The sequence below is a fragment of the Balaenoptera borealis genome (genome assembly GCF_965194805.1).
Source record: "Balaenoptera borealis genome assembly, chromosome: 6".
Taxonomy (NCBI): domain Eukaryota; kingdom Metazoa; phylum Chordata; class Mammalia; order Artiodactyla; family Balaenopteridae; genus Balaenoptera; species Balaenoptera borealis.
In genome coordinates, this window is record NC_138863.1 from 26,017,753 (window position 1) to 26,030,679 (window position 12,927).

General features: G+C 37.6%; 1 protein-coding gene across 1 annotated transcript in view; it reads right to left on the bottom strand.

The window, feature by feature from the left end:
- CPS1 (carbamoyl-phosphate synthase 1) overlaps positions 1 to 12,927 on the bottom strand; it is a 141,878-nt gene that overhangs the window by 99,476 nt on the left and 29,475 nt on the right. The window contains exons 6-10 of the mRNA XM_082396353.1: positions 6,363 to 6,455; positions 3,933 to 4,022; positions 2,094 to 2,222; positions 1,436 to 1,542; positions 432 to 570 (exon numbers count right to left, since the gene is read on the bottom strand). Coding sequence (XP_082252479.1) covers positions 432 to 570; positions 1,436 to 1,542; positions 2,094 to 2,222; positions 3,933 to 4,022; positions 6,363 to 6,455 — 558 coding nt within the window. The remainder of the gene's footprint in view (positions 1 to 431; positions 571 to 1,435; positions 1,543 to 2,093; positions 2,223 to 3,932; positions 4,023 to 6,362; positions 6,456 to 12,927) is intronic.

Consider the following 12,927-nt stretch of genomic DNA (forward strand, 5'->3'; position numbering starts at 1 on the left):
GTCTATAGCCTTTGAGGCCCCTCTAGGCTCTGTTCAGAATAAACTCAAATCCTCTTCTTTTCTCCAACTCCTAAATTACTTCTCCAAGGGTCTTCTCAAAGGCTACTTCAGTGCTAAGTGAGTCCCAGAGACCCACGTAGACTGGGCTCAAACAGACCTCCACCAATCACCCATTAGCAATGAATGTGTAAGACAGCCATTGATTAACCACTCAAACTGTGGATCTTAATGAGTCAACCGATAAGAGAATAAAACAGAGAAATGACTTTTTAAAAAGCAGAGGGCTGTGGGAAATAATCTGTAACAAGAATTCTTCCACATACACACCCCAGAAAAGCCCACATAAACAAGGGAAAGGTCATTGTAAAACAGAGTATTCAAAGTCCTGCACTTCTCATCACTCACTCAACAGGTTTACTGAGAGCACTTACCTCATTTGTTTGATCATTGACATTCACAAAAAGTGGTTTCCAACCAGCTGGAAGGGTGCCGTCCAGGGCATAGCCATGATTCTGAGCAGTAATGAAAGCCTGTCTGTTTGTGATATTCAAAACAGGCTGATTCTGCCCTCTGGAGAGAAAAGGGGGAAAAGGATACGGAAAAGGAAAAGTGAAGAAAAGAATATAAATGCATTAGTTGTAAAATAGTGAACAAGAAAAGCCTATTAAAATTCAAAAGTTTCAATTGCTTAGTGAAAATTACTCCATGAGAAAAGTCACAGATTGTTAATCCCAATCATTTTAGGACAAAAATCAATTCCGGAAGCTTTGTTGTGTGTTAAATATCAGGTCTATTAAACTTCTGTAATCAGTTTTGGAAAAGGGGAATTGCACTCATAACAAAAAGCTAAGATTTGCTCACTAGCTGAACAGAGACAAATATAAGCCACTTATTTTAAGGGAGCTACAGTAATTTTAAAGCCAAAGAAGAGTTCTTGGGGGATAATAAAGAGATAACTACTCAGTCCTGAATCAATCTGAATTATACTTTATGTGGAGGGTGGACTGTGGGGGAAAGTTCCATGTTGAATAAATTAACATCATTTGGGGTAAGGAAGTAAAACCAAGAGGAGCTGAAGACTTCTCGGTTCTTAAGTCACACTAGAGTTTTACAATGTTATCAGTGCTCTGAAATCAAGCTTAAAATCAGAACAATTTCCCTTGGAATATTATTTGATTGAGTATTATAACTTCAATTTATGCCAAGGAAAGGAAAATAACTTTAAACTACGGCAAAGTTATCGTTAGAGAAGGCTGCCTTTCAAAAATGCAATGAAAGTGGTATCAGGTAGTCAGACAACTGCGAACCATATAATAGTGTGCTTATCGATTTATTCTGAAGAAAATGGCACGTTGTTTTCTAAGTCTTTTCGGTTTAGTTACTAACAGTATTTCAGAGCCAGTTTGACATGGAAACAGAAGCATAACTGCCTTACCTGTTGGCCATAGACATTTTGTAGGCTTGGGCACCAGCAGCCAATCCTGTTATTAAATTTCCTGTACTGATTCCAAACAATGGCTCTTTGCGATCACTCTCCAAGATCTAAATCAGGGAAAAATTTTATTACTCCAGAAGAACGATTCCAAAAAATGCAATCTCTGAAGGAATGAAATGAAGCATTTTTTTTTTCTTAATTTACAAGGTAAAGACAATAGTAATTGAATAAAAAGTTAGAAGATAAATAAGGACAGGATTGACAATTTGCAGCATTAAAGTTCAATAGAATGTACTTAACATCCAGACTAAACTAAATCTAATTTAATATTTCTCTGGAAACTTGAAGGTCTTATAGGTCCCAAGTTGTCATTTTCCAGTTGTACAGACAACACATTTGGAGATTGGACTCCAGCTCTATGCACTCAAGGACACAATCCCAGTCACTTTGTCTGAAGTTCTTTTTTCTTCTTCCTGTGGAACTCTCTCCTCGTTGGTTCCCCCTATATACTATCTGTGCTGACATTGCCTCAGAGGTCACAAATAGGAGTACTAAAAAATTACTTGTATAAATAAAATATATTACAGCTTTTTCGGCCGCGCAGAGCAGACTCTCTCCACTTCACACACAGACACAGACTATGCCAGGTTCACTGCACCTTTTTGACATTCTGAATGAGTGGCTGTGCAAGAGCTGGGTTCCCAGGTCCTCCGGCAATTAAAAGCCCATCATACTCCATCTTGGTGAAATCATGATTCCAGGGCACTACAAGCACTTCTGCTCCTCGCTGGAAAAGAAACACAAGAATGGTCAATTTAATAATATTTTTCTTCGCCGAAGTGGTAAACCTTCTCTTGGCTAATTACTCCCGAAAGGGAAGGGAAACTGAGTCCACGATTCAAATAAATAATGCTGAGCAAAAAACTCTTTGTTGACTCATATTTTGTGTGATGTAAATGGACCCTAGGATAGAAAGTGGAGAAAAAAAACACTATTTACATTTTGATTCTGAAAAAATAGATGATGCATTTTCCCACACTTCAGGAGGCTGCAGACCTAAAGGCTTCGTGACTGGGCACACAGGAATACAGGTTATCTTCCCTAGCTCTGGGAGAGGGAGTTGCAAAAAAGAAGATAAATCCCTTTCTCCAAAATTTAATTTGGTCCACCTCTCACCTTTTTCAATTCTGTATTTTTTGTCTGACCAAATTTTAATGATTTCTTTCCTAGGGTTTTTTCATATTATCTATAATACCTATATTCTGATAGAAAAATTAGAACTTTTCTATACAAAAGTGGATGGAAAGATGTCTTTGAGTATTTCCCTAGAAGCATTTCCTGATATAAGAATTTGAGAGAAAGAAGTTTCTTTCGAGGGGTTTCCAGGAAATAGCAATAGAAAGCAACATGGGGAAAGACCCTAATAAAGTGTGCATTATCGGGCAGTTACTACAATGAAGAAAAGGAGCTTCAGCCCACTGGGGAATTCTGAGAGCCAGTGTAGCATATTTCACCTAAAGACAGCTTAGCAATGTGGCAAGGGAGCTGGGGAATTTATACTCTGTCATTGATTGGGGCTGCTCCAGGGATCATTAATTCTATGTCATTTCCTGCCTGCCAGCAGCCTCCAACCAACCAAAGAGAGCCCTCAGGCAATAAGATGCAGACACTTGCAATTAGAAGATGAACAAAATGTCTTAAAATGATAAAATGAGAGGGAGATATGGCTAGGCCAACCACAGCATCTACTATTTAAGGGTCCATGCACATTTTTGTTAATAAAATTGATCAGCATTCAAAATCATGATTTGGATGTTGCTGATATTCTATAACAAAAAAAGTGAATTGAAGAATTCTCCTTTACCCATGCTAATCTGGTGTTATGCAAATATATCCAGGGGTGGGGTGCATGTGTATAAGAGAAATAGAAAGACAAAGAGACAGAGGGAGACAGAGAGAGAAAGAGGAGAAGGAGAAATCCCAACAAAACAATGTTTAAGAAAACACTGTAATAATGGTTACGTTCTCCTCAAGTATTTTTAAGGTCTAATTTCAATTGGTTCTCTAAGAGTTGATATAAAGCAATGTGCAAGTTTGTACTATATCAGGGCATGATCCCTACAAACATGTGGTACATAATAAATGTAACCCAAAGGGGGAGTTCTCCTACTGACTACCTTTTTGGTTATCTCTAAACCCCAAGAAACTGAGTGTGTCATGTCTCAGAATGTCAGTCAGTAAGTGAAAAGAACAGTCTTCATTTCCTTCTGTGTTTTTGTGGCCTTTGAGGTTTTTTTTTTTTAACAGAAATCTACATCTCTAATTTTAACAGGAATAAATGTGTTATCTAATAGATCAAAGGCAAAAAGAAGAGAGTATATCCCCTGACATTCTGACAGAATACACAAGCTTTCTCTGAAACAGATAGAGGAAATCAGATTAACACTAACGATCAATATTAGAAACCCCCATCCTTGAGATGGAACAAATTACTTACCTTTACTAGTAAGCGGATTACATTGTTTTTTATCCCACAGTCTACAGCTACCACTTTCGTGGGATTTCCTTTGCCATACACCTTGACATCCTGCCATTTTAAAAAACAGAGAGTAAGAGAGAAGGTCCAGCTATGAGCAACACATCAATATCATAAACATCTCAGGATGCTCTGCACTTGGTAACAGATTGATTGCTAACCACTAGGGAGTGGCTGGCAGTTAACAATCAATTTGTAAGAAAGGCACAGCAAATGCCACAAACTCTACCTTCTTCATGAGAACAAAGTACCTTGCTGTTTTGTATAAAATGTTGATTACAGTAATAACAGTTATCCCTAAGAAATTGGTTGCTTCCATAATTAACAAATATCTTTCCCATGTTTTGCCTCATTAACAACCAGTTGCAATGGAATTTCCAAGTATTATTGCCTGATTCAGCACTAAACAGATGTAGTAATAGATATATCATGCTTTAAATACCACTTGATCCTTAACTTGCAATAAAGTTTGGATGAGGTAGAGCTGTTGTGCATTAGGCTTATGCAGTGGGGCTAATGGATAAAATCAGTCTGAGTCAGAGGACTTGCTAAGCTAGTGTAGACCCCTGGTCCCTTTAGGTTACTGTGCAATCATTTGCATTTAAATGGTAGGCTTCATAAAAGGATCCCAGAGCATATCATAATCATTACCTATGTTTTAAGCACTGCTAGGAGTCAGATCCATTTTCACAGGCATTTACCCAAGAAGTAGTTCCCCAAAGTCGTAAAAGAAGAAATAAGAGAGAGAGAGGGAAAGCCTAGAGGGCTGGGTGCCCACACTGGTCCCAGCTTCGAGAGTCAGCTAGCACATTCTGAATTTAGAATGATTTCAAAGTCTGTTAAAGGTTTTAGATGAAATTTGCAATCTGGTGTCTACACAAACACACCATATACTCTCTGTACAGAATGACAGAAGTAAGCAAGACCTCACAGAAACTGGGATATATGAATTTGCTAGGAATCTCCAAGACAGGAATATATTATGCAGTATTTTTCAACCTTAATTGACCACAGAATTTTTTTAAGATGACTTTCTCCAGGCCAATACTTCTCACATTTGGAAAATCTAGACTAGATCTCCAAGGTAGTTCTAAACTCTAAAATTCTATAAAAATAGCCCTCTATCACTCTGTGTCTCAAACAAAACCACTTCATAGGAAAATATGTTAAAACCTCTTTCTCCTATTTGTCTAAGCCACCCTGCTGTCTCTTTTCCTGCTGTTACTGCTCAGGCTAGGCTTTCACGAGTTTTGTCCTAATTAGTTGCAATAACTTTCTAGTTATCTGCTCTTTTATCCAGTTTACTTTGCTCCAAAATGATGCCAAATGGGTTCCCAGTAGTCTCCAAGTTGGTTGATTTATTTAGCCAACGGTACTAAACCATCTAGCTCTAGCCCCGTCCATCTCCACTCATCTTTGGCCAAATGTGGGAACCTATATGTGTGAACCCTTAGGTCAGCCACACCAAACTACACATAACTCTTCAGAGACACCGTATCGTCTCATACCTCTGTGCCTTTCAACACATGCCATTTCCTCTGCCTGAAACGAGTTCTCCTAGCTCTCCATCTACCGAATTGCTCTTTATGTCTCAGAACAAGCCTAATTCCTCTGTAAAAACCTCCCCTGATCCACCTATTTCATTGGATGTTTCCCCACACATGCCTTTATGGTACCTCATGCACATTCCAAGGACAGCATTTATCACAGTATTCTCTCCATGGTGCCTACTTGCTTGCCTACCCCACCAACCTCTATGGTCCCCAACGACAGAGGCTGTAGCCCAAGAGACTCACAACTACATTAACAGATATTCACTCAAAATCAACACATCTTTCTAAGATGTACTCTATACCTTCCTGTAAATATACAATAAACATATCTCACTTTGGGGAGATACAGTCATCGTCATGAATACTACTCTTTGAACTGAGCTATAATACATTAAATCTTCAGTGTGCTCAGGAATACTTTTCCCTGCACAAAATGACCCCAGATTCTGATTACTGTACTGGGTCTGATTTCTATAAAGTGTTCTTGACTCTCTGGCAGACCATTCGCTCTGACTCCTGATATTCAATTGAACAGCCCTTTTATTTGACATTGTTAAAGTCTTGAGCTAAGGAACCACAAGAGGAGAGAAGAAAAATTAAAATAACAGTAAACAGCCTCTAAATCAGGCCATGAAGATCACTCTGTAAGTAAAAGTTATAACTTTAAATGCACTGATTTTGTAATATATCAATTTTAACTGCTATGAGACCCTTTTTTCCCTCAACTCTGATGCTTCTGGAAGATGACCTCTACCTAAAAGAAGATTTTGATATTACAAAAGAGGAAGGTCTAAAGGGAATAAAATAAAACTACAAAACATGAAGGAAAATTTCTCACCTTGGTTGAAACCTCAGCAATCAAATTCTGCTTATTTGGATCCACAAAGTCCACAGACTGACCTTCAAATTCAATCTTCCCAAGCATGGTACCCTATCAAATTAAAAAATCAGACAGTTAACAGGGAGCAGTGACGCAGGTGCTGACAGGTTAAACTCACAGGGACTTACACAGCTGCTCCACTATTTAGATGTCTTTATAACATACTCATAACCATCAGCAAGAGATCTTCATCTTCTCAACTAGGAAAGATGAAGCAGTTTGCATGGTACATTTTGGGAAACACTATGAGAAGGTACAATTAGTTCTTTGAGGGCTGAGACAGTCACCTGGGGTAAGCAAAGTCAAAGGGCAACAGAATTCAGGTCTCCAGTAGATGCAAATCAGAGTACTTAGAGTACTTATGACCTAAAGCTATTTCGTGGGTGACGTCGACAAAATAATCAATTGAGAAGAAAAAAAGAAGTCTAAAAATAGCTGAAAATTCAGAAAGAATGCAAACTTATTAGAGAGTAAAATTCACAAACAAAAAAATGTGGAATGCTGTATAAGTCACAAACTTTGAGAAGTTGCTATGAAAGGGTTCACTGCTTTAGACATGCTAATAAGGGCTTGAACTTCAGAGCATGCTTAACCCTCTGTAAAGTTTTCACAAATTAACCTTGCTAGCTTGAACGTGGCAAATGTTATATTATTCTTAGCTGTCTTGAGATTTACTTATTTGTTAGTAAGTCTACTTTGACCTATTTAGAAAATGGTATATTTCATAATCAAGACTTTATTGAGGGAGGGAACAAGTCAAAATAATTCATTGATTTGCTTTTCTCCAAGGAAATTGTTGCACTGAAGGAAATAGAGGAAAGCCTTTATTTCCCTTTGAAACGCATTCCTTAGGAGAAGTAACTTGGGAGTGAGTGAGTACCAGCAACATGGTTAGAGGGTCAGATGGTTATTTCAGTGTGATTATTAAAACCAGAGTACTACCTCACACTCTGGGAAAAATAGTAAAAATCACCTTTCACTTCCATACTGGATTATTAAGTTTCATAGTGATCTCCACTTACTTTTATAATCCAAATCACAGAAGTCCTTGACTATATTTATGGATCCCTAACTTTGAAATTCGGTTTTCAGTTCTCATTCCCTTTTTCTTAAAGCATGCTGAATGACAAACACCCTTACTTTTCAACCTAAGACTAATAGAACTGAAAGCCACGACATAGTTTTGCTGTTGTTGTTGTTCTTGTCGTTTTTAACATCTTTATTGGAGTATAATTGCTTTACAATGGTGTGTTACTTTCTGCTTTATAACAAAGTGAATCAGCTATACATATACATATATCCCCATATCCCCTCCCTCTTGTGTCTCCCTCCCACCCTCCCTACCCCACCCCACCCCTCTAGGTGGTCACAAAGCACCGAGCTGATCTCCCTGAGCTATGTGGCTGCTTCCCACTAGCTATTTTACATTTGGTAGTGTATATATGTCCATTCCACTCTCTCACTTCGTCCCAGATTACCCTTCCCCCTCCCTGTGCCCTCAGGTCCATTCTCTACGTCTGCGTCTTTATTCCTTTCCTGCCCCTAGATTTTTTAGAACTATTTTTTTTTTTTAGATTCCATATATATGTGTTAGCATACGGTGTTTGTTTTTTCTTTCTGACTTACTTCACTCTGTATGACAGACTCTAAGTCCATCCATCTCACTACAAATAACTCAATTTCGCTTTTTTTTTTTTGAAATTAATTTATTTATTTTTGACTGTGTTGGGTCTTCGTTTCTGTGCGAGGGCTTTCTCTAGCTGTGGCGAGCGGGGGCCACTCTTCATCGCGGTGCGTGGGCCTCTCACTATCGCGGCCTCTCTTGTTGCGGAGCACAGGCTCCAGACGCGCAGGCTCAGTCATTGTGGCTCACGGGCCCAGTTGCTCCGCGGCATATGGGATCTTCCCAGACCAGGGCTCGAACCCGTGTCCCTTGCATTGGCAGGCGGATTCTCAACCACTGCACCACCAGGGAAGCCCAATTTCGCTTCTTTTTATGGCTAAGTAATATTCCATTATATATATGTGCCACATCTTTTTTTTTAATTTAAAAAAATTTTTTTAATTTAATTTTATTTTTTTTATACAGCAGGTTCTTATTAGTTATCCATTTTATACATATTAGTGTACATATGTCAATCCCAATATCCCAATTCATCACACCACCACCACCCCACCGCCACTTTCCTCCCTTGGTGTTCATACGTTTGTTCTCTACATCTGTGTCTCAATTTCTGCCCTGCAAACCGGTTCATCTGTACCATTTTTCTATGTTCCACACATATGCGTTAACATACAATATTTGTTTTTCTCTTTCTGACCTACTTCACTCTGTATGACAGTCTCTAGATCCATCCACGTCTCTACAAAAGACCCAATTTCGTTCCTTTTTATGGCTGAGTAATATCCCATTGTGTATATGTACCACATCTTCTTTATCCATTCATCTGTCGATGGGCATTTAGGTTGCTTCCATGTGCTGGCTATTGTAAATAGTGCTGCAATGAACATGGCGGGGCATGTGTCTTTTTGAATTATAGTTTTCTCTGGGTATACGCCCAGTAGTGGGATTGCTGGGTCATATGATAATTCTATTTTTAGTTTATTAAGGAACCTCCATACTGTTGTCCATAGTGGCTATATCAATTTACATTCCCACCAAAAGTGCAAGACAGTGCCCTTTCTCCACACCCTCTCCAGCATTTGTTGTTTGTAGATTTTCTGATGATGACCATTCTAACTGGTGTGAGGTGATACCTCACTGTAGTTTTGATTTGCATTTTTCTAATAGTGATGTTGAGCAGCTTTTCATATGCTTCTTGGACATCTGTATGTCTTCTTTGGAGAAATGTCTATTTAGGTCTTCTGCCCATTTTTGGATTGGGTTGTTTGTTTTTTTGATATTGAGCTGCATGAGCTGCTTGTAAATTTTGGAGATTAATCCTGTGTCAGTTGTTTCATTTGTAAATATTTTCTCCCATTCTGAGCGTTGTCTTTTTGTCTTTTTTATGGTTTCCTTGGCTGTACAAGAGCTTTTAAGTTTCATTAGGTCTCATCTGTTTATTTTTGTTTTTATTTCCATTACACTAGGAGGTGGGTCAAAAAGGATCTTGCTGTGATTTATGTCATAGAATGCTCTGCCTATGTTTTCCTCTGAGAGTTTAGAGTGTTTGGTCTTACATTTAGGTCTTTAATGCATTTTGAGTTTATTTTTGTGTATGGTGTTAGGGAATGTTCTAATTTCATTCTTTTACATGTAGCTGTCCAGTTTTATCAGCACCACTTATTGAAGAGGCTGTCTTTTCCCCATTGTATATTCTTGCCTCCTTTATCAAAAATAAGGGGACCCTATGTGCATGGGTTTATCTCTGGGCTTTCTATCCTGTTCCATTCATCTCTTTCTATTTTTGTGCCAGTACCATACTGTCTTGATTACTGTAGCTTTGTAGTGTAATGTGAAGTCAGGGAGCCTGATTCCTCCAGCTTCGTTTTTCTTTCTGAAGATTGCTTTGGCTATTCGGGGTCTTTTGTGTTTCAATACAAATTGTGAAATTTTTTGTTCTAATTCTGTGAAAAATGCCATTGATAATTTGATAGGGATTTCATTGAATCTGTAGATTGCTTTCGGTAGTATAGTCATTTTCACAACGTTGATTGTTCCAATCCAAGAACATGGTACATCTCTCCATCTATTTGTATCATCTTTAATTTCTTTCACCAGTGTCTTATAAATTTCTTCATACAGCACTTTTGTCTCCTTAAGTAGGTTTATTCCTAGGTATTTTATTCTTTTGGTGCAGTGGTAAATGGGAATGTTTTGTGAATTTCACTTTCACATTTTTCATCATTAATGTATAGGAATGCAAGAGATTTCTGTGCATTAATTTTGTATCCTGCTACTTTACCAAATTCATCGATTAGCTCCAGTAGTTTTCTGGTAGCATCTTTAGGATTCTCTGTGTATAGTATCATGTCATCTGCAAACAGTGACAGCTTTACTTCTTCTTTTCCGATTTGGATTCCTTTTATTTCTTTTTCTTCTCTGATTGCTGTGGCTAAAACTTCCAAAGCTATTTTGAATAACAGTGGTGAGAGTGGGCAACCTTGTCTCATTCCTGATATTAGTGGAAATGGTTTCAGTTTTTCACCATTCAGAACGATGTTGGCTGTGGGTTTGTCATATATGGCCTTTATTAGGTTGAGGTAAGTTCCCCCTATGCCTACCTTCTGGAGGTTTTTTATCATAAACGGGTCTTGAATTTTGTCAAAAGCTTTTTCTGCATCTATTGAGATGATCATATGGTTTTTATCCTTCAATTTGTTAATATGGTGTATCACATTGATTGATTTGCATATATTGAAAAATCTTTGAATTCCTGGGCTAAACCCCACTTGATCATGGTGTATGATCCTTTTAATGTGCTGTTAGATTCTGTTTCCTAGTATTTTGTTGAGGAATTTTTCATCTATGTTCATCAGTGATACTGGCCTGTAGTTTTCTTTCTTTGTGACATCTTTGTCTGGTTTTGGTATCATGGTGATGGTGGCCTCGTAGAATGATTTGGGGAGTGCTCCTCACTATGCTATATTTTGGAAGAGTTTGAGAAGGATAGGTATTAGCTCTTCTCTAAATATTTGATAGAATTTGCCTGTGAAGCCATCTGGTCCTGGGCTTTTGTTTGTTGGAAGCATTTAAATCACAGTCTCAATTTCACTGCTTGTGATTGGTCTATTTATATTTTCTATTTCTTCCTGGTTCAGTCTCAGAAGGTTGTGCTTTTCTAAGAATTTTTCCATTCCTTCCATGTTGTTCATTTTATTGGCATAGAGTTGCTTGTAGTAATCTCTCATGATCCTTTGTATTTCTGCAGTGTCAGTTGTTACTTCTCCTTTTTCATTTCTAATTCTATTGATTTGAGTCTTCTCACTTTTTTTCTTGATGAGTCTGGTTAATGGTTTATCAATTTTGTTTGTCTTCTCAAAGAACCAGCTTTTAGTTTTATTGATCTTTGCTGTTGTTTTCTTCTTTTATTTTTCATTTATTTCTGATCTGATCTTTATGATTTCTTTCGTTCTGCTAACTTTGGGGTTTTGTTCTTCTTTTTTCTCTAATCGCTTTAGGTGTAAGGTTAGTTTGTTTATTTGAGGTATTTCTTGTTTCCTGAGGTACGATTGTATTGCTATATACTTCCCTCTTAGAACTGCTTTTGCTGCATCCCATAGGTTTTGGGTCATCGTGATTTCATTGTCATTTGTTTTTAGGTATTTTTTGATTTCCTCTTTGATTTCTTCAGTGATCTCTTGGTTATTAAGTAGTGTATTGTTTAGCCTCCATGTGTTTGTATTTTTTACAGATTTTTTCCTGTAATTGATATCTAGTCTCATAGAGGTGTGGTCAGAAAAGACACTTGGTATGATTTCAATTTCCTTAAATTTACTAAGGTTTGATTTGTGACCCAAGAAATGATCTATCCTGGAGAATGTTCCATGAGCACTTAAGAAGAAAGTGTATTCTGTTGTTTTTGGATGGAATGTCCTATAAATATCAATTAACTCCATCTTGTTTAATGTATCATTTAAAGCTTGTGTTTCCTTCTTTTTTTAACTTTTTGATCATCTGTCCATTGTTGAAAGTGTGGTCTTAAAGTCCCCTACTATGATTGTGTTACTGTCAATTTCCCCTTTTATGGCTGTTAGCATTTTCCTTATGTATTGAGGTGCTCCTTTGTTGGGTGCATAAATACTTACAGTTGTTATATCTTCTTCTTGGATTGATCCCTTCATCATTATGTAGTGTCCTTCTTTGTCTCTTGTAATAGTATTTATTTTACAGTCTATTTTGTCTGATATAAGAATTGCTACTCCAGCTTTCTTTTGATTTCCATTTCCATGGAATATCTTTTTCCATCCCCTCACCTTCAGTTCTTTGTGTCTCTGGTATGAAGTGGGTCTCTTGTAGACAGCATATATGCAGGTGTTGTTTTGTATCCATTCAGCCAGCCCATGTCTTTTGTTTCGAGCATTTAATCCATCTACATTTAAGGTAATTATTGATATGTATGTTCTTATTATCATTTTCTTAATTGTTTTGGGTTTGTTATTGTAGGTCCTTTCCTTCTCTTGTGTTTCCTGCCTAGAGAAGTTCCTTTAGCATTAGTTGTAAAGCTGGTTTGGTGGTGCTGAATTCTCTTAGCTTTTGCTTGTCTGTAAAGATTTTAATTTCTTTGTTGAATCTGAATGAGATCTTTGCTGGGTAGAGTCATCTTGGTTGTAGGTTTTCCCCTTTCATCACTTTAAATATGTCCTGCCACTCTCTTCTGGCTTGCAGAGTTTCTGCTGAAAGATCAGCTGTTAACCTTATGGGGATTCCCTTGTATGTTATTTGTTGTTTCTCCCTTGCTGATCTTAATATATTTTCTTTGTATTTAATTTTTGATAGTTTGAGTAATATGTGTCTTGGCTTGTTTCTCCTTGGATTTATCCTGTATGGGACTCTCTGCGTTTCCTGGACTTGATTAACTAT